The 22309-nt window shown below is 48.6% G+C and overlaps 1 protein-coding gene across 6 annotated transcripts in view; it reads right to left on the minus strand.

Annotated features, from left to right (window-relative positions):
• EDAR (ectodysplasin A receptor) overlaps positions 1 to 22309 on the minus strand; it is a 91437-nt gene that overhangs the window by 23207 nt on the left and 45921 nt on the right. For 5 of the 6 annotated variants that reach the window (XM_074332312.2, XM_088796043.1, XM_074332313.2 and 2 more), the window contains exons 2-5: positions 9919 to 9987; positions 8971 to 9093; positions 8552 to 8733; positions 1495 to 1580 (exon numbers count right to left, since the gene is read on the minus strand). In XM_074332312.2, the coding sequence (XP_074188413.1) occupies positions 1495 to 1580; positions 8552 to 8733; positions 8971 to 9093; positions 9919 to 9969 (442 nt within the window). In that variant the 5' untranslated portion in view covers positions 9970 to 9987. Of the gene's footprint in view, positions 1 to 1494; positions 1581 to 8551; positions 8734 to 8925; positions 9094 to 9918; positions 9988 to 22309 lie in introns of all 6 variants that reach the window. The other variant, XM_088796044.1, reaches the window with a different exon arrangement.

Genomic DNA, 22309 nt, shown 5'->3' on the forward strand with positions numbered 1-22309 from the left:
TGGTTCTTTGCTGGCTTCCTTCAGGGCTAAATTCTGTGAACCCCTAGGAGGCTTTACTGGGTCTTTCAGTTAAGCAATTAAGGGCTGGGGCTTGGGGAGGGGGGTGCACTCATTTTCAAAGTCTCCACAACTGTGTGTGTGTGTGGGGGGGCTTTCCAGGCCCCAGGCATTGACAAGGACACACTTTGTGCTTCAGCTTTCAAACAAAAGGACCCCAGGAGGAAGAGTTGCTTGTTTTCCAGGTTCCATAGGCAAAGAGCCTTTTCTAAACAGGTGGTGAGTGTCTGACATCTTCCCAGGTGAGGACTTCATCCCAGAACTATCTGGTAGGGAAGACTTGTCAGCAATGGCAGCTGAGTTCACCACAGTCCTGCAGGCAGCCCGGAGACCTTGGGGCTCCTCTAACTTGTGAATTAATTAGCATTTGGCTCGGTAGCACACCGCTCAGCTTTAAAGACTTGCAAATCCACATTGCCAGACTCCTCTACTTAAGCAGTTTGGAAGGGAGGGAATGGCCTCTGCCCCATCCACCCAGAGCACCTCCTCCAGCTGAACCTAAGGGTGAGGGGGAGGTCACGCTTCCCTCTTTTTGCTCTCCTTGCCTTCCTCCTAGTGCCCTCAAGAGGGAGGCCCCTTCTTTCCTCAGCACTTCTTAGGCCCATTCTCCTAGATAAACTACTGTGAAAAAATGGAGTGGGCAGGCCCTTATGGAGACTCAGGAGAGGCAGGGTTCCAGCGTGGGCACCTCTTCTGTCCTAGAGTGGGGGCGCAGCTGTGGTCCAAGGACCAGACCTCCAGTCTCCTCCCTCTGCCCACCCATCCTGCCTTGAGAACCAGTGCTTCTCCAGACCACAGACCCAAGAGACCACACAGCACATTCTTGGGAGCAGAGGTTCCTGGCCCTTCCTCATAAACAGGCCATGAAAGTCAATCCAAATGAGAACAGAAAAGAAACAGCCCAGGGCAAGATTCTAAATTTGTGAGACTCATTGTTTATAGTGGTTTGTAGAATCTATTCCATTAATTTTTATCACTCCTTATATTTCCCTTAGCCTCATCCAGGAGGCCATCCTTTATTAAAAAAAAATACGTATGAGAACTAACCATTGTTTCGAGCTTTGTAGTACTTTGAAAATACCTTGGCATCTGTGATCTCATTGTTTTTTCCAACAATCGCCATGAGATGGATAATTCCGATTTCAGTATCCCCAAATTACAGATGAGAAAACTCAGGCTCATAGAGGTTATGTGACTTGTTGAAGGTTGCTCTTTCAAGGTGACTGATGTGAGTCTCTGACTCATGGTTCAGCTACAGCAAACCTCCTTCACGGACCTGCCGCCTGATTGCTTAGGCCACGGGAGCGTTTGCGTGTGTGTCTTCCCTGCAGTTAACTTGTCTAGGTGCCATGACCGGCATCTGCCTACCACCCCGGGTAATGAAAGACATGAATGGTGAACCAGTACCGTTCTGATGGAAGGACAGAGTGCACTCACATTCCTTGGTGTTGGGGGGCGCGAGGAGGCAGGAGTAGCAGACCATGCCGTAGATATTCCTGGGTCTGTTTTCCAACATGTAGTAGCTACAGGGAGGGCAAGAGAAGACAAAGCAGACAGGTGAGCTGGGTGTTACCACAGCAAGTGCTGGCCGCTTGGCATGCCCACAGCCAAAGCAGGTCCCAGTCAGGTCTGAGACAGACGCTGTAGGAACCAGGAACCCTGCTGAACTGTTTTGATCACAGAGTTTCCTTGGGAGTTTTCAGCTGATCTTAAAATGGAATATTCTTTTTCCTGTATTGGGCCAGTTTGGGTCTTTTAAAAATCTCCTCCCCTTTTTGGTATCTTTCACTGATGAATTTGTTTAGTGTGTGTGTCCCATCACTGCCACCTTCATCAAAATCATCACCCGAAATATCTGCATGTCCACCATGTGAACACCCCGTTTAGCTCTCTGGGTGTCTTGCCAGGCAGAGTGCCAGGCACCTTTGGAGGAGGAGGACCCCATCAGTGAGTGAGCGTCTCACAGCCTGTAGCCTGGTGGGCTTACTGGCAGATGTGTCTATTCCTGGGACCTCCCAGTGAACACCTGCTGACCAAGACTGAGTGGAGCTGGCCGGCAAAGCGTGGCTACAGCAACGTCTAGAGAGGTGCACGCAGAGGGCCTTACAGAGCCTGAGGTACAACCAGCTCATAACTGAAGTTTATTTGCTTCCTTCTCAGGAAGCACTTGACTGAAGGCACCCCTGTAAGTTTATACCAGCCTTACACACACTTAAAGAAAAGGACAAATCAGTCGCAGTAAGACTGCCTGAAGTTCCTGACCCCCCAACGATGTTCCGTTATGTCTTCTGAGCTTCCCGATGTCAGTATGCCAGCCCCATCACCAGCTGGCTCTCGGAACGCCCTACCCCCAGAGCTCTGCCTCTACGAGTCAGAGTTCTCTGCAGGCCGTACCACTTCCTGGACCTCCGCCCCCCAAACCTGCATCTCCTGGTCCTCCCCTCTGGGGCTCACAGCTCACATTCCTCTCCGCCTGCAGACGTTGGCACTTCTCTCGGTGTGTGCCCATTTTCTATAAACACTCATTCAACCGTCATCATGGAGCCGTTTATCGCAGTGTGAGAAATCAATTACATAAAGTGAGTGGATGCCAACGTGCTCCCTTATTGCAATTTCAAAAGATGAAAAACCCCTCAGCGCTATTGGATTTTTTTTTTTTTTATTGTTTTTTAATTTTTTCTATTAGCCATGCACATCCAAACCCCCACTGATGGCAGCATAGCACAGACGTGCTGGGAGGGTCTTCGGACTCTAGCTGCCACGAGCTGGACCATTACCAGTAACATTATGATCATAATTACCAGCCCTTCCTCAGAGCCTTTTACCTTCAGATCTCTGTGTATCTTATAAACATTAATTAACCAATCTCAAAATACCCCTCAGAGAAGCCATAAGAGCCAGTTTCACAGTTAAGCCTTCTGGAAAAAGCCTCTTTCAAACACACATTCTACCACCACACAGAAGCCATCTGTGCTCGGGAAGCAGGAAGGGAGTGATACTGGGGCCCACAGTGCATCTGCTTCCAGGAGGGGGTGTGTATCTGCATGTGGCCCCACGAAGGTGACAGGCTCCCGGCCACTGTGAACCCCAAGAAGAAATACATCTGCCAAGAAGGACTGCTTGTGGTTAACTGAGCACAAATTCGTAACCTGAGTGTAGCAGCCATTGCTAACAGAGGTCTTTCACGCACATTGCATTTCAGGGAAAAAGTACAGACTGAAGCTTCAGCCCCCTGCACTGTGCTCCTGCCAGCTGAATCAACCCTTATAAAGGAATTCCTGGTTTCATATTTTGACCAATGGGCTGAGACCTGCCCCATCCAATCAAAACTATGAAGCTATAGTCTCATTTGCAACTATACTAACCAATCAGAGTGGCTCAATAACAACCAACCAGAGACTGTGTAAATTTGGATTCCTCATTTGCATAAAAATGGACCAATCAGAGGCTAGTGTGGGGACTTTCTTTATAAAAACTGACCTCCCCTTTGTCTTAGTGGAGTACACCTTCAGTTTCTACTAGAGACTGCATCTCCCTGGTTTGCAAACTCTTTTCCTGAATAAAGTTTCTCCTTTCATCACACCCCAGACTGGGGACTTCTGTGGGCATTAGATTTGTGGCGGCGACCTTCTGTTGACAACACTGTGAGTTGCTCCTGTTCTCACTTCCACCGCCAGTGCATCCTCCTCCAGGTTGTGACTGTCTCTCTTCCTGGCCTGGGAGTCCCTCAGGGCCAGCCTTGTTCACACCTATATTCCTAGTACCTTGTACTAGGTACTGAGGAGGGAAGGTTCTAGGAAAGTGTTGACTGGAAAATAAATGAACGAGACTAAATTTTTCTCCATAGAAGTTCAAAGTGCTGAGACTGACGGAAGCCCTGAGGGTGTTTTGTGCATCTTTCCTTCCTTTTCTAAAAGCAGAACCACAACTAAGCCCATCTTAGTTAACACCCTGTATAAGCTGGTGTAGGACACAACCAGGCTATAGCTTAGAATGATCCTAATGGGAGCAGTGAGGAAAACGTGCAGAGTAGGGAATAGTCGGGAGCGCAAGGACCAGTGATGAGGTGGGAAGTTGTGAGGACCCGGGCTAGGTAGAAGCACTGGAAGTTGGAGGGGAAGAAAAATTTGAGTACTTGGGGCTGGCCCGGTGGCTCAGGCTGTTGGAGCTCCGTGCTCCTAATTCCGAAGGCTGCCGGTTCGATTCCCAGATGGGCCAGTGGATTCTCAACCACAAGGTTGCTGGTTCAGCTCCTTGAGTCCCACAAGGGATGGTGGGCTCTGCCCCCTGCAACTAAGATTGAACACGGCACCTTGAGCTGAGCTGCCTCCCGGATGGCTCAGTTGGTTGGAGAGCGGGCTCTCAACCACAAGGTTGCTGGTTTGACTCCCTCAAGGCATGGTGGGCTGTGCCCCCTGCAACTAACAATGGCAATTGGACCTGGAGCTGAGCTGCACCCTCCACAACTAAGATTGAAAGGAAAACAACTTGAAGCTGAACAGTACTCTCCACAACTAAGACTGAAAGGACAACAACTTGGCTTGGAAAAAAGTCCTGGAAGTACACACGGTTCCCCAATAAAGTCCTGTTCCCCTTCCCCAATAAAATCTAAAAAAAAATAAAAAATAAAAAGAAATACACACTGCTGTTTGAAGTTCATATTAAAAAAAAATTTGAGGACTTGTTGGAAGCTAGCAGTGACTGGAGTTGTAGACTGAGTGCATGTGGAATATGGGGAAGGAGATTTTGAAGAGGACTCTCGGATGTCTTCCTTGGCCATCTGTGTGAATAGTGATGCCATTTGCTAAGATGTGGAATATAGGAGGCAGAGGAATTTTGGTGGGGAGGTGAAGGGAAGCTGGAGGAGATATATGTGGAATGTGAGGTGGTTGTGGCCTCCAGGCCAACATATCTAATACATAGATGGATAAACAGGTACGAAGCTCAGGTTGAATCTGGAAGTCACCTACCCATCAATGGTGTGGGAGCCACTTTCCAGATGGCCTCCTTCTGTGAGGTAACTCTGTAGAGAGGGAAGAGGGATGGGTGCAAAGCGGCCCCTGGGCCCTCAGCATTGCTGGCTCTGGCCCAGCCATGGTTCAGACCCATGCGTGCATCTCACAGGAGCCTGTGAGATTCAGCCAGATTTATCCCAGATGATCTAAAAGACACAGTGGGTATGCACATTGAGTAGCCTGTTTCATTCTTCTTTATACCTGCAGAGAATTTCTAGCCAGAAAGGATAAGCCGTGGGACCAAAGCAGTATATAACCCTGTCCTATAGGCAGGTGCCAGCTTGGTCACTGTTCTGTGGTAATGAGGACAATTTTCTTGGTCCCAGAAAGAAGTTTGACAATGGAATGGTCATGAGCTCCCTGCCTCGAGAAGGCTTCAAAAGATAAGGATGACCATCTGTAGAATCAGTGGGGAAGCCAGCATCTGTACTCTTAACAGGGTCTTTCCAGCTGGGAAATCTTGAGTAATTCCCTCCCTGCTCCATGAGATCAGCTTCTTTCACACTTTGTCTTCAGCACTCAGGACGAGGTGCGGCCCGGAGCGCTCACTGAGTGAGTGAAGGATATTGGGCAGGAGACACATCATCTCAACACGTGTCCCAGTGTGACCTCTCATTGCTCCACGGATGTGAAAATGTAGAGTCAGTTTCCAGTTTGGCTCTGTGCTGTGATACGACTTTTCAAATAAATCACTCCCAACCCCAAGGGCACAGAAATAGAAAGACCCTACTTTATCTCCAGTCCCCCAACCGCTTCATATGGGCCCTAATGAGCACAATACTTTCTCAGGGTAGGACCCCCAAAGGCCTACCGCTTCCTGTTACATGTCATAGCTTTTGAGAACAAAATGAAGCTCTCATGCTGTGTCACAAAGGAGGATTATAAGGAGTTTTGGCAGGTCGATTCTATCAGCTCCATGAAAGGCTGTTTTCATTCCTGAGTCCCTGTGGTCCCCAGGCTGCGGATGCAGACTGCCTCCTATTTGTCTTTCTAATGCCACAGGTTGCCTGGGCCTGCTCCCCCCTTGTGGTTTGGCAAGCGCTCTCTCTTTATTATTTGCCATCTCTGCTGTATATCAGTGTATGGCTGAGACACTGACTGAACAATGAGCAGTACATGTGGCTTTCCTGTTGAGAAAGGCTTGTGTGGGAGGACGAGGGAACAAAACATGAGACGAGGAAGAGAGAAGAGGTGAGATTTCATAACCTCCCCCGGGGCATCATGTTACCCATTGGAGAAGCTCCTGCTGGCTGGCTCCCACACCACGTCCACTCCCTTCAAATAAGTCATTCTAGGATGGTTGGGGGACTGGGGCAAAGGACGCAATGGTTGATTCTACATGCCAACTTTGTGGAGGACAAAGGGAAAATCCCATGCCTCAGTGGCATCCATACAAGCTTAGGAACCCTGAGAAAAGGGAATCTTTGGGAGAAAATCCACAAGTATATACCTATTGACTAGGTGGAAGTCGATTCCAACATAGAAGATTATATTTAAACTGAGTCTTGTCTTGGGCTACTCACCATAATCAACACTTGAAGAAAAACAGAACGAACAAACAAACAAACAAACAAACAAAGCTAGGGAAAAGTCAAAATAGAGATCAAAAACTAGGAAAGTGGTCTCTACAGAAAGACAAAGGACCTAGTACTCTTTAGAAGGGCACAGATCCCTAAAGGAACACCCAACTTCACGTTGATGGAGGTCTGTCAGAGGGAAGAAGCTAAGCTCCCCACTCCTGTCTGGCTCAGAATGAAGACCAGCATGTAAACACCGCCATGACAAGTTACTGTAATAAGTATGTGTGGTGTCAGATGCGTACGAGATTTATCAGGGTGATCACTTCATAAGGTATATAAATGTCTAATCTCTATGTTGTACACCTGAAACTAATATCATATTGTATGTCAACTGTAACTGAAAAATTAAAAAATTATTTTAAAAAGATTGCTCAGTTAGAGAACTTTTATTTTTATCATATTTTCTAAGAGAATAGTTTAATACCTTCCCTGAGTATAGCTACCTGCTTGTTTGCATATTGAAAGAAAAGATTCTGCAATAAGCTTCCCCTGCTTTCTTTATTCATTTGAAAAATATTTTTGAATAATCATACTCTGTGTCAAGGACATTGACATAGAGTTGTCCAGCAGATATTTGGATGTGTAGGTCTGTAGCTCAGGAGATAGGGCTGAACTGAAGACAGAAAACTAGGGAGACTGAAGGTAGGGGTGGGCTGTCACGAGAAGAGAGAGGGTGGTGGAAGCCATGAGAATGCTTCTCAGCAAAAAATTTGAACTAAGGTTAATTTCTGCGAGTTTAAAAATATCTCCTCACTTTAAAGAGTTATTTACTTTCAATCTATTCCTAAATTGGTGGGACTTTCTGACTTTTTTGTACTTCCTTTTTCTCATAGACTAATGCCCAATGTTCTCATTTGGGTATATCCTTCTTATTGTCTTCCTCCTCTTAATTCAACACAGTGAGCTAACATGTGCACAAGCAGGTTGTAAAGTATAGTGAACTATTCAAAATGCTGTTGTCATCATGACCACTATTGGCACCTCTACCATCACCATCTCCATCATTACCATCATATCCACTACCTCTGTCATCGCCACCATTATCACGACCACCTCCACCTCCGTCATCACCTCCATCATCACCACCTCTGCTATCACTGTCACTACCTCTATGTTACAATCTCCATCATCGTCACCACCAGCACCACCATCTCTACCACCTCTGTCTCCTCTCTACCACCCTGTAGCTTTCACCACTGCTTTAGGTTTGTATAGCCCTTCAAGCATTCTGTATTGTGGCCACAAGAGGGAGGTAGCAGCAACAGCCACAGCTTGGAGTTCCCTGGGTGTCAAGGCTGTACTACAGTTCCTTACTTCAAGTAGAACTTGATGTGTCCTGCATGTGTCAAAGAAGAATTTATCTTTCTGTCTTTCAGGCTAATTGCATTTTCACTTTGCTTTTTGAGGAAGACTTTTGATACATAACAGAACTGTGGTGGAATTATGGCACCATATGATTCAAATATTCCTATCAATGGCTTTTATTCTCAGTTTTTTCCCCCAGAATACTAAAAAGAAAACTTTAGTATGTAATTTTAGTTTTTTCTACGTAGCATTCCACATGTGTTATATCACTGTAAGTATTCAACACATTTGTTTGATTTGGGTCATCAGAAGATATTATTAGGACCAATGGCCACTTAAAGGCCACAGTAGCTGAGTGTAGGCTGCTTGTCCATGAAAGGTGGCAGGACTCGCCGTGCCAGATGCCATGTTTCCTGATTCCAGACACATGCCCTCCTCTCTGCCAAGTTGCCCCTTGTAGAATGGGATAAACGGCAGGAGTGACGTTACACTGTAACCAGTTGCTCATGTTCCCAGGGGTCCTCACCAATGGGATATTTGGCGCTTTCTGCAGAAGGCATCCTGGGATGCGCTTTAGCAGCGCCCCATGCTTACCCAGGGAGACAAGGCCCACACTCAGCGTCATTCTCCATGTCCCCTGGCGTCAGCACGGTGGCCCGGAAGAAGCCTTCGCAGTCTTTGTGGCGCCTGCATATCTGGTAGCCTCCTTTGGAAAACTTCTCCGCTGGGCAGGGGACGCAGCCATAGTCCTCATCCTTGGTGCCATAGCCACAGGACTGGCCAAGGGAGAGGACAGAGGATACGGGTGAGTACACTGGCCACAGCTGCCGTGGCCAAACCTGTGGTCTTTGGGTGCATCCGGCACATGAGCACACGCTGGGCACACTAGGCACTTATTTAGCTTGGGGACCACATGCAGAACAACACAAGGTAGGGTGATGACGGCCCATGAAGGAGGGAGAGCTCACCAAACCCTGGGGTCTGTGGTCTGGCGGCCAGGCAGGGGGCCTTACCAGGTAGGGCTCCTCCCCTGGCCCGCACTGGGGACACTCGTGGCACAGCCCTGTGGTCTGGTTGTAGTACTCATTCTCGCCGCAGTTAGAGTATTCTGCTCTGGCCGAACACATCAGAGACACCTGCCACAAGAAAAGGGGTCATTTCGCCTTCATACCTCCTTGAAGACACACATAGTTACTCGGGGTCAGTGCCCAGACAGCCCCCAAGGCTGAGTGAGGAAGGAGCCCGGAGGTGTGGACCCTGCTCAATCAGTTAATGCTCATTTGGTGCCCCCCCCACTTCCCAGGAACTTTAGCTACTAATAAACTGGGCCGTCCACTCTGCGTCCATAGACTGGCCTCACTCCTGCTTCTCCCTCTCCGCCTGATCCCATCTTCGAGGCCTGATCCAAACTCTCTTCGTCCATAAAATCTTTCTTCAATTCTCTCCAAAGGCATGGATGAGGCAGGCCCTCCCCCGAGCCTCTAGAACAGAAGGTCTTTCAGTCACGTGGTGCCTTTTCTTTTCCCCTGAGCAGGAGCCCTGTGGTGGAGGCCTGGATGTTTCTCAGCTGTGTGGCCCGCAGGCGTGGCTTGTCACACAGGCATTGGGTTGTGTATGGCACAACATAAATATGCAGTGAAGGACATTTCTATCCATGAAACCCTACAAAGGGAGCCACCAACCAGGGAAGTGTAATTTGAACCCTGGGCACTGTTCAGTGCTTTGCAGGTATTATCTTTTTGTGCCGTTAGAAGAACGCAGTGAAGGATGTGCTCTTATCGTTGTTGCCAATTTGCAACCATGTAAACTGAGGTTTAAGAGGCCAAGCAACTGACCCAAGGGAGTGTGGCTGGCAGAGGACACAGCCTGGATGGGAGCTCCCACTGGAACGGCCACCAGGGCCTCCATGGGTGCCCTGGGGGCCAAGGGTGCAGTGCGGGCAGGTGCTCTGACCTACTTACCACCAGGACAGGGAGCCAGGGCATGCGTTTGCAGTCTCCCATGTGGGCCATCCTCTCCTGTGGGTTCACCTGAAAGATACATTTCATGAGCAGCTGTGTCACCTGCAGGGCCTGGGGCTGCTCCAGGACTGACTGGTCATGGCCCAGCCCCCACCCCAGGTCCCACTTCCTTCATTGTATCCCGCTGGGTATGGGGACCTCCCAGCAAGCAGCCTGGGGAACGGATGCATCCTAAAAGAAAAGGCAGATTTAAGCTGAGCCCCAGGTGCCTTGGACTGACTCCATCCACTGTCCTCCCAGCGTCACCTCATCCCTTGGGAAGAGCTCCAGAGAGGAGGGACCAGAACACACCGAGGACCACTGCTGAAGCTGGGCAGTGACCAACTGTTTCTGTGCTGGGAGAGTCTGAAGAACCCTGGCACGGGTGCTGATCCCCTGGCTCCAGAGCCGCCCTGGAGACAATGCCAGGAACCAGAATCCAGCTCATGCCCATCACCTCACTTCCCACTCTCCCAGCCCCTCCGTAAGGTTCCGCCTTCTCTCTGTGAAGATGTGCCTTCTCTCTGTGAAGATGTGCCTTCTGTCAAAGTGACTGAGAGAATGCATGAGTCCAACCACTTAACTTTACAGTTGAGACAACTTAAGCCCAGAGAGGTTAGTGACTTGCCTAAGGTCACACAGCTAAGGGACAGAGGATGGCTACATCCCAGGCATTCAGATGCTTTCCCCAACTACTAAGTTAATGGACTGTTTTGAAGGAGGAGGTGTTATTTTTTCACTTTTCCACTGTCAGAATGGGAGACCTGTGTTTCCAACTCAAAGCAATTCTACCTAGGAGCTTGGCTATCATGCCAACTAGTGACAAGACAGCGAGCTGCCTTCTACCAGCTGGGTTGTGTGAGGAGCCTTCAGAGTCAACTGATGACTCAGACCTTGAGTCAGATTGACCTTTCACCCTGTGAATCCTCTTGTTCTTGGTGAGCCAATCCCCAAATACCACACAAAAAATGAATGTACAGGAGCTCAAAGCAGGAGACCGATAAATGGGAAATCCATTATTTTATTTTATTTTTTTAGGGGGAAGCCCTGAACTTTGTCTTTATAATACAAGATCCTAAAGGCATTAGGGAGAAACGCAGCCAAAAGGTTATTTATTGGACATAAGGAAGTTCAGCTTGAGAAAGAGGGAGGGCCGTGTGAGTCAGGAGTTGGGGAAGGGCCAGGGGTGGGAAAGCCAGGGGTCAGTTAGTGGGGCGGCAGGGTCGGAGGTGCTAAGGAGAAGTAAACTCCTTGAGCGTACGAACACTCTTTGCTAAATCGCTCCACCACCCCTGCCAGGACGCAGCACCTTGCTCAGTGAGATCTGGCCGGAGAGAATGCGCATTTAGGAGAAGCACCCAACACATACATACGTAGTGAGGGGTCAGCAGGGACAATCTGAAGAGCTTTGCGTCCACCTGCCTCTCAGCTCCTGCCGGCCTTCCAGGAAGCACATGGCTCTACTGTCCCCCACCCCACGCCTGTCCTGCCCGCACCCCCTCTGTCCTGCCCCGACTCCCCTCTCTCCTGTCCCCTGCCAGGAGCAGAAAGAAAGCACCCACACTTCCCATAAGAAGAAGTTGGGTAAAATCAAGCGGAGCTTCAGCTGTCCTGCTTATTTATCATTACAACTAATAAAAACTCCACAGGAACGCCGGGCAGGGGCACTTCAGGGAGAAGTCACACAGAGCCGCCTGGGTCTCTATTTGTCAAAGTGTCTGTGTGCCTAGAAGCAGGTTGGCATGACATCCACTAGACTTTCCATGAAGATATTTTGGCAGGAAGTGAAATAGGGTGGGGGTGACTAACTGAGGTTATGGGGAACATTCCCTTTTTATACAGTTCCTATCGTCGGAATGATTTAGAAGAGTATGAAGAAAGTTTGTGATCCCGAGAAAAGGTAATAAAGACATTTCCTTTGGGAAGAAGCGCATCTCTGATTGCTCAGAGGACCGGCTGGGGAAGGATGTCCCAGGGGCCCAGATCTCTCCTAGGATTTCCCCCTTGTTGGCACGGTTACCTTGGATGGGTCTCCTACCTGGTGAGTAACATTCGGTGGCCTTTGGGGAAGGTTTAGGTTTCAGGAATTTCTTGGAGATACAAAAGCTGCCGTTTTATCCTTTCTAGCACACTGTCTTGCAATTCAGTACCACATTAACGTTTGAAAAATACTAAATGGACCTAGGTGAGATTAGAGTACCCAACCACCCCTTGCTGAAATCTTGGGTGCTTTCCTCCTAGCAGGGAGCAAGGAGGGTGGGAGGCAGAGGGAGGCTGGACCTGCAGTCTCACCAGATGGGGAGGGTAAGGTGCAAACGAAGGCCAACAGGGAACTTAGGAACCAGCATTTTGGCCGACAACCTTACCTTTGCTTTAGGATGGTGGATAGAAGAGATGAGTTTACCCTGAGTCGGGCCAAGGCTCTCCTGAGGAAAGCTGCAGCCTGGAGGCCTTCCAAGAACATCACTAAGGGGTTCTAATTTAATTGACCTCTAATTATAGCTGAGCCTGGGAGAGCTTCCCTGTAAACACTGAGAAGGGCTGGGCCGCACTTTAGTGTCACCAGAAGCACTTACTGAAAGGCTCATTAAAGATGTTCCCCGGCTAACGGAAGGAGACAGAAAAACAAATACATACACAACGCCAAACAACAAGTTTGTGGTTTTGGATGTGTTTCTATTATTATTACCAATTCTCCAAGAAGGCGAGTGGGGTCCAGGCAGGAAGCTGAGGGCAGCCCTCAGGTTAGGATTCCAGCCCTGAGGTCTGACGGGCTTTGGCAGAAGGCAGTTCTGCACTCAGGAGGGAGTCCAGCCTGCGAACTGGGGGAGCCCCAGTTGCTTCCAGTCATGACCTCCTGGTTGTTTTGGCTTTGGTGATCCCCAACTCCCTGTGCAGGACAGGGCTGCTGCCCATCAGCTGGCAGAGCTGCAAGCGGAAGGACCTGAGCGGGGTGCTTTCCAGCCTGGCATGAGTTCTGAGCCCTCCCTAACTATGATAGTGATGGAGAAATGGGTTGGGGGTTGGGGGATTTGGTGGCCCACACGCTTGGAGGTCCCTGATATGTTCTTGGGGAGATCAGGGCAGGCAGAGTCTCACCTAAGTCCTGAAGGGCAGATAGGAGTTAGACAGGAAAGAGATGGAAAAAAGGCCCCCCAGGAAAGGGGAGCAGGTGGCCCGAATGGACAGAGGGAAAGCCATGGGCTAGACCAGAGGGCCAAGAGTGAAGTCAGATGAAGTTGGGATGTTACCATAGGACTTGTGCAAAGGCTGAGTGATGGAGCAATGAGGTGGCAGGACCAACTCTCTTGTGCAGTGAAAGAAGGGGACACAGAGAGAGGAAATTTTCTATGTTACAATGTGACCCAACACACACATATTACCAATATCATCGAGGTAAATGTTGCATGAAACATTTATACTTGCTGCATGCAATGTACGATAATCTATTCTGCCCTATTATTTTTATTCCATTTTTAAAAATAGTGGTAGTTGCAGCATACGAAATTGATTTCGTGACCCATTATTGGGACATGAATTGCAATCTGAAAACCATTGGCTTAGGCAAAGGAAGAAAGGAGGGTGGAAACCTGTTAGGAGATGATGGTGTCAGAGGTGACAGAGGTGGCTGGCCCAGGTCTGCGTTTGGCTGTTGGGTTTGTGTGTGTCAAGCTGCTACTGAGCAGGAAGCAGAGGCAGGTGGGGGTGTTGTGGTGGGCAGTGGACATATTGAGGGGCCTGGAGGACTCCAAGAGCCTTGGGAAGCTGCCTACACGAGTTGAGCTCAGGAGAAAGACCCGAGCAAGGGAGAGACGTGGTTGTCATAGTATACTTAGTTTCTAGGGGATCACCGGTGAAACCAGAGGGCCCCTCCCTTTCTATTGTTCTGGATGAAGACCTGTCCATTTGTGAAACAGAGGGTCTGGTCTAGGCCTCAGGGAGGGGGCAGAGAGTGAAACAGAGGAGCCCCTGTCCTCATGTACCTTCTTTTCTCCCGATAGAAACATGTCAGGTTGGATACCACTGGGTCACTGGCTCTGCTCACAGTGCTTTCCCAGAACGCAGGAGAAAGCCAGCGTTTAAGCAGATGGGAAGCACATCCTTCTGTGCCCATAAGAGGGAAACTGGGGGCCAAAAGACACCACATTTGACAAAATTACAACAAATGCTTGCAACTTCTCTGTAAGTTTGAAATTATTTCAAGATAAAAAAAAATAAAATAAAAACAAAACACCATAGTATTTCAACAGACAGCTAAGTTGTATCTAAAACAATTAACCAAGTGGTGAGAAGTCTTGTGTGTTTCGAAATAAATTGTTCCCCAACGGGTCATCTAGAGAAGACTAAAAATGAGGCCAGTGCTTTTAGCTCCATGTAAAGCAGGATGGTGTGAACAGAGAGGCTGTGGGGACTCACCGGGCTGCAGCCCCTTACCCTCCAGAGGTGCTTAGAGGTGCATGTAGCTCGAGACAGACACTCCCCACCCCACCTCCGGAACTGATCCCCAATCTAGATGGAAGGCTCATGGACTCCGTACACAAGCTGTGCTAACCTGTTCCCTAGGGCCTTGCCCAGAGCACACCTGTGGTCAGTCTCTCCGTGGGGCCCACAGCTGCGGTCACTAATCTCCTCAACTTCATTTGTCCACTGTGCCGGCACTCAGCGGGCCTTGAATCCGTTGCTCTCCTCACTATTGTTTCTTGACGGCTCGTCCCAGACTCTAACCTGTATTGAAACTCGTGAGATTCTCACCACTGCCCTGCAGGTAGGGACTCCTAAAACTCCGGTAAGGGAATGAGCTCCAGGCCACCTGGGAGGTAAGTAAGATGCATTTTTTTTATTCAAAGGGAAGGAAAAGGTCTGCAGGACTGTGGTTCCCTTAGGGGCAGCTTTCAGGTTCCGCTTTCTTGCCTGGCGTGGTACTCCCATGCCCCCCCGAGGGGCAGCATGCATTCTCTAGTATAAAAATGGAATGATGCAGCCCCCTCTCCCAGTGAGCGAGTGCTGTGAGGAATCTAGGAGACCCCAAGTGTGACAGGGTTTAGCAGGCTTGGACACACTCTAAAGGTACCAGGTGAAAGTGTTCTAGCAAACAGGTCACAGTGGTTTCCATGTGACAACAACTCAGATTATGAGAGAGAGGATGACTTTCTTAGCTCAGTGTTACTCAGAAGCTGGGAGTTACTACCATCTTCACAAGCAGCTTCTAAAGAACAAATAATGCCTTCTCCTTTAAGAGCATTTGACAACTGTCAACGCAGTTTTCCTTACGTGGGTTCCTACTAGGAAGATCAGTTAGATAGTGGGACTCCCATGATCCAAGAGACAGCCGCTCAGGGAGGTTATGAGGCTTGTTTACGTTCAGAGCTTGGCAGCTCCAGGCACGAATCCTGTCGGGCACCCAGCCTGCTGTTCCTTGACCACAGCCCGTAACAGTTTTCCCGGGAGATGACCTCCTGCCTCGCTGGAGGCTTTCTCACAAGCTCTCTGTGCGATTTCTAACCATTGATAAGATCATATGCAGAGTAGAGGGGTCTCGTGTGTATGTGTGTGAGTTATGAGCACCAGCCTCGCCTTGGGGATTGGATAATTGGGAACACGTGTGACATGAGAGGACCTACTGTCTTCCATGTCAGGGGCAAGGAGGACGCTGTGTCTATCCCTCAGGCTGTTGCTGGCTCTGCCCTTTGCAGGGACTGTTGAGCTTGTGATGGGAGTGGAAGGGGAAGCAAGCACTTTCCCTTCACACCAGCTAAGCGTACACTTGACCTTTGCTCCTGGAGTCTGGAGTTAGCCTGGATATTCAGACAAGGTTGAAATAAAGGTAAAACCAGAGGCCAATGTCAGTAGAACCCGCGCAGCTTTGTTTGCCTAAGCCAGGCCCAGCAGCATCAGCACCACCTGGGAGCTTGTGAGAAATGCCGACTCTCGGGCCCATCCTGACCTGCTGCCTCAGCGTCTGCATTTCAGCCGGATCTGGGTGCTCTGTGCACACACGAAAGTTGGAAAAGTCTGATCTAGGCAACCTTCTAGTAGCATCTTACAACCCTCTGTAGACCCAGGCGAGGATTTCTTCCTGGGTCTCTCCCTACTTAAATTCTGTCCTCTCCCAAGGAACAAATGCTGGCTTTAGCGTTGTCCCATGGAGAGCTATGCACTAGACACTGTGATTTATTTGCTGCTGTTTGTTGGTCCATTCAGTCGTTTATCAGCAGTTATTCATCATTATTCAGCAGAGAGGCTGCTACTGTCCTGTAAACAGTCCTATAGAACCTGGAGACGGTGACAGACAGACAAGGTCCCTGCCCTATTGGACCTTTATCTGTCCAGGAAACAGATACTGAACACACCATTATACAAAGTTTAGGCCACGTCCTGCAATTTTTGTGTTGTTTTTACAGTGAAAACAATTTTTATATTTAGAATTAGCCAGTTGGACTCAGTTTAGATGATCCCACTTTTGTTGGCAAGATCCAAAGCATCGTAGTCAGGAGCCAGTCGAACATATGCCTGCTTCTCTCCATCAGGCCTGTCAGGGTGTTGACCTTGGCTGCGTCAATGTCATAGAGCTCCTTCCCAGCCTGTCTGATCTGGTGCTAGTTGGCCTTCACATCCACAGTGAACACAGTGTATTGTTGTCTTCTCTCTCCTTCATGGCTGACTGGATAGTCAGGGGGAATTTGATGATGACACAGCGGTCGAGCTTGTTTCTCCTGGGGGTGCTCTTCCCAGGGTGTGTAGGCTGCCTTTGGAGCCGCGGTGTCTTGGGCCTTTGGAAGGTGGGTGATGTGAGGATCTTCTTTTTTGTGGCCATGGACGCCTTTCACCGCTGCTTTCTTTGTCTTCAAAGCCTTTGCTTTGGCTTAGGCTTTGGGAGGGGCAGGGGCTTCCTTCTTTGCTTTTCGCCCATCTTTGTGAAAAGCCACTTCCTGCATTTTTAAAGCCCCCTCCCTTGGGTCCAGTTTCCTACTGGACAGCTTGCCTCCTGGAATGGCCTTTACCTTTGGAAGGGTGGCTCTGCCTCAGTGGACCCTTGTCATCATGGCTGCCTCCAGAGTGCAGACACAACAGCAGGAAGGAGACCATGCTTGAAGTTAGTTACCACCGCGGGAATCATCGCTTGGGCCTTGGGCGGCTTCACGCCACCCCTTGACTCCATCTGACCACCCTTGAATGTGGAGATGCTGCCTCTCCCCTAAAGGCTTCTCTCTGGGAAGGCAGTTTAAACTGCAGAGCTGCACCTTAGAGCTTGCCCGTCCCCAATCTGTGGGAAGGGGCTGAGGCAGTGCGGCTGTGGGAAGCTTTTGTAGGAATGAGGGCTGCAGTTACCTTTTTAAGTGTGTAGGTTGGGGGGGTCTCTCTGTCTTTGGCCCTTTCCCTCTTCCAGTGTGCTCACAAGTCAGAGGGCAGTGCCAGCTGCCTGCACCCCTCGTCCTCATCTGGATGCAGTGACTGAGGACTGAGGCCCCACCGGCCACCCAGGAAGCAGAGTGCTGCCCTCGGGGTGGCCCACATCACAGACCTGGAGACAAGAGAGGTCTGTGGCCGGCCCTCCCCAGTTCTCAGGGCAAGCTCTCTGTGGAAAGAGGCGAGGTGTTGGCAGCTGCCTGTGTTGTGGGGAGGTGGCCGTATAGCTGGCTCCCTGCTCCCTGCCCACCCCAACACTACCCTCTCCCCAGCCTCCCACACTGTCCGCCCCTCCTGCAGACGGATGCCTGAGGGAAGGCTGCTGGTGGCCTTCTCCCCACACATCAACAGACTCCTTTGCGCCTCAGATTCCCCACTTCCCACCAACTAAGACAGACGTTCCTTCACCCTCCAGGAGCCTGTGGACGTCATTATCAGAGCAGCTGAAAACACTTCATTTGATGTGATTTATGGCTCCCAGGAAACTTCTGTAGTCTCAGTTGGATAGTGCTAATTAATGCTACATTGTGAAGAGATTAACTCATTCTCTTTCACTTCTGTTTTAGTCAAATCTGGTTCACTGGAGAACTAGGAAGAGCCTGGAAAGCATCCTGAGAGGGGCCGTCTCTTATGCAGGCTGGCTGTGCAGGAAGGGTCCTGTACTTGCCAGCTTGAAATTCTTTGTAATTTTGAAATGAGGGGCCCTCCATTTCCCTTTTGCACTGGCCCCTGCAAATTAAATACCCTGTCTTGTTCTCTGCCACTCTGGCTTAGCAGGTGAGCGTGCCACACAGGGCTGAGTGCTGGGCCGCCCTGCCCAAAAAAGGGCCTTCCCAGGGCAGTATGGCCAGGAGTCAGGGGGAGAGCAAGCAAAGAAGCAGAGGCTCAAAATTCTTGTCAAGACCAACAGGTGCCTCTCCCACCCCCAAGACCTGAGAGGAATCCTGGAGGGACAGAGACTGAAGGTTGAGAGAGAAATGACCGACCATGGAGTGCATTGCAGATATCTCAGAGCTTTATATAACAAGCATGAGCGTTTTAAAGGAGCAGTCCCCATTCTTCATCACCTCACTGAGAAACTTTTACTCAGAAACTCCTTGGTGAATATTTCAGGGCTATGACGGGTAAACTGACTTCCATCAACATCTCAAGGGTGGTGGACAGTGTCCATACACTGTCTCAAGGATATAGTTTTGATGGAAAATATAAAATGTGTGTGTGTATAACTTTTTTTTTAAGGTCCAAGATCTTTCCTTCTTTGTTGAGGCGTTTTGCTCTAGAGCCATCTGGGTGCACCCACTATAGTCTACTCTCAGGACAATTCTAGTTCCTGCTTTTGCTTTTTGTATCAGCCTGAGGTGCTGTGGACTGCTCTGAGTGAGAGGAGCTTATCCGTGGGGGCTTTCATCATGAGGTGTTTATTTGATACCGGTTGTATTCTAAAAGGGTTAATAGAATAACCCTAAGGGTTAATAGATGGGTTCTCAAATAAAAGCAGGAGTAGCTACTTTGATTTTCTCAGAGTCCCAGGGGCAGGTGGGGTGATGAGCAGAATGTAGGAGGAAATGGGAGAGGCTCCAGAGCGTTGGCTGTGGAGCCGCTGAGTGGGAAGGAGCTGAGGGATCCTACCTGCTCTGCTGGCCAATCACAGACAGGGCCATGTACAGAGGACCTGGCTTGGAGAGGCACCCAAAACGCTAAAGCACTGGGCCTGAGCCCTTTGCCAAGCCCAGACAATTTGACAAAGAGTCTAGTGGTTTAAGTTGAAGGTTTAAAATAAGAGTCCCTAAGTTTCATTGGTTGGTTTTAATTGAAAGAATACTCAGAAAATAGCTATTCTTGCACACATTGAATAAACATATGCATGAAACGTTTACTTATTTTTGAATACTTCTAGCTTTTTTTTTGAAGCATCACTGCTAACGGAAATAAGTGTGTCAAACTATTTCAAATTCTATATGGATTATTAGCTCTTCAGCAGCAGAATCCAGAGAGGCAACAAAGAGCAAGGAAAACCAGTATTTTGGACATTTCTGTTCACATCTTATCTTTTTATTTGACTCTACTTTTCCTGTCAGTTTTTATTTTCCTACATATAAACCAGTGACGATAGTAATCATTTCTGAAGAGCTGTAGACAGCCATGGCCTACGAACATTCCCAAAACAACAAAATTATTATTGTTTGTCAGACTAGGTTTGGGTTTTCCAGAATACTCATTACGTTATTAGGCAGGTGCAGATGCATTTGTGCAGTGAGAGAACTGAGGCTGGAGCCAAGGGAAGAAGGAAGCTCGCCTGCCTTTGGGACAGAAGGTGGTGTTTTGATGTGATTACAGTCTTGAAGGCTTGCTCATGAAAATAAGGTGGCCAGAAAATAGCCATCGAGAAAGTTCAGAGGGAGAGCAATCATCCTTATCCAAATTTCCTGCTGTAAAGATATAAAAAATCCCTACTTGGGAAGATAGTGGTACTGTAATAGCTGTGTATGGTGTCAGATGGGTAGTAGACTGGGTGGGGTTATCACTTTGTGAGGGGTGTAAAGGTCTAATCATTAGGTTGTTTTGTACACCTGAAACTAATTTTAAAAGTCCCTATTTTGTTGCCTTATCAAAATTGAGAAAAGTATTTTCAGGGTGAAATCAGGAAGGTTGTTTTAACTACAATGCGTTGCTCTAAATTATGAAATGCAAGTTTGTCTTGAACACTTATATAAACATATCAACATGAAATTTTGTCCTGACATAATAGCAGCTACTCTCCAGCCTTTTAATAGGCATACCATCCATCCCTCCATTTGTTCACCCATCCTTCCATCCATGCATGCATTATTTATTAAACACCTACTCCAGAACAGGTTGAACAATGAACAAATCAATGCACCTGCTATGGTGGTGCCTCACAATTCAGTGGAGACCATGACCAACGCAAACATAACACAGTGAGGTAAATGCTGAGAAGAGGGAAATGAGTGATGGCTGCAGCGGAGCACATGGGTGTGTGTCATGTGTGGGGAAAACCTGACTCACTGGGGGAGGTCAGGAAGACTGTCCCAGGCCGAGAGAAGGGAGGATGGCCAGGAGTTAGCCAGGCATTACATGGAAAGCTAGAGGAAAAGGCTAAGGCCCAGGGCAGGGCACGTCCTATTTGGACAACTGGAAGCTGCAGTGGATTCTCTTCAGGTCACTGCTCTGTCCTTTTCTCTTAGCAACAAACAAGTTATTTCTTAAATGGCATTTTGATGAAATTAAAAATTCTTATTTTCTGCTGAAAGGTTACTCTGCCAGGTTCTCCCTCAGCTCATTGTCCTCATTTCTTTGCTCTCGTCCGCTCAGAAATGCTTGGAAAGCCATACTTTCAGGCCACCCCTCACCCACAAATCCAGCTATTCTCCTTGCATCTGGAGTCCACTAGAGACTAGCGAGTTGGCACCTCCAAATAGTCACAGTATGTTAGGGAGGTGAGGGTTGGTACACGAATGCATCTCAGTCACACCAATTTTGCTGAACAGCACAATCCAAACAAGGCTATCATACGCAGTCACTGTAAGACACACCACTCAAATCCCAAAACCTATCAGCTAAATAAAAGGCATTAATTTGATGGTGAAGATATTTTTGAAGTAAAGGAAGTTGAAGGAGATAAACCATCAATAGATTCTACAAAGCTGTGGCAAGCCATGAAGCAAGAAGGATCTAGAAATTATCACAATTATTTGCTCCTGAGGGTCCCTCAGAAAACTTCCTGCTCTCTGAGGATCGACACTGTGGATAATTGAGATGGCTCCTGAGACAGCTGTCTGAAAGCAAAGGTGAGGTGAGGGCATACAGAAAGCAGGCAGAGTGCCTGAGCTCCCAGCCCACCTTCGCAATGTGCTCCATCCGTCTATGCCTCTCTTTGAAGTTTGAGCCCAGAGAAAAGAGGGGCGTTTGGAGCAGAGAGGCAGCTGTGTGTGGTCTTTGCACTCTAGGCTCTTAGGCAGCCTGGAGCTTCAGAAGGAATCTGGGGCTGAAGGTGGTCGGGTCCTCTATTTACCTTCTGTACCAACAATCCAATAGCATCGTCACACAGCGTGAGTGTGGAATTCTGTGCAGCAGAAGCGGTGAGCACTATTATTGCACACGCAATGTGTAATGTGCTACACACATTATGGCCACATATGGACAGGCACATCCAAGTGGGACATAGTTCAAAATGATTACAATGATATTCTCAGAGTCTGCATGTCTCCTAAGAACTGATGCTTTATTCTGGTTAATGGCACACATTTGATGTTCTTATTGCTAAAGCTATACTTTTAAAAAACAAATGGCTTTACAGAGGTATAGTTAATTCACAATAAAATCCACACCTGTCCAGGGTACAGGTCAGTGACTTTGGTGATGAATGTACTTGGTAACTGCCACCCAATCAGGGTACAGAACACCCCTGTCCCTTCCAGAGGTCTTTTTGTTCCCCCTGTGTCACCAACCTGCCCTGCCCAGGCAGTTCTATTCACTGTGGATTAACCCTGCCTGTGTTAGCTCTCATGTAAGTGCAGTCATCCCTCACGTGTGAATTGTGTCTGTCTGGCTTCTTTCACTGAGCACAACACCTGTGGTATATCCATGTTGTGAGAACCAGTAGTTTGTTTCTTCGTACTGTTGAATAGTATTCCATGTGTTGATACACCACAATGCTTATCCATTCAGCCATTCAATTTCTATTTGCTAAAATTACATTTTAAAAATGGTTTTTGATTGTTTCCTGTACTTGGGGGCAGTCCTGCCCTTGCATTTGATGTAGGTGACTAAACTATCACGCAGGTCCCCAAAAGGGCTGCTCCCTGGCTTTTGTCTAAGTCTGCTAGGCACTCCCAGGGGAGGACTTAGGGCTTGCAGCCCCCTTTGCTTCTAGTCACCAGAACACGTTGGAAGGCACCAAGCTGGACGCATCTGCTGCGCTGCT

This window comes from Rhinolophus sinicus, chromosome 2 (assembly GCF_057876585.1).
Source record: "Rhinolophus sinicus isolate RSI-liver-muscle chromosome 2, RSI-T2T, whole genome shotgun sequence".
NCBI lineage: Eukaryota > Metazoa > Chordata > Mammalia > Chiroptera > Rhinolophidae > Rhinolophus > Rhinolophus sinicus.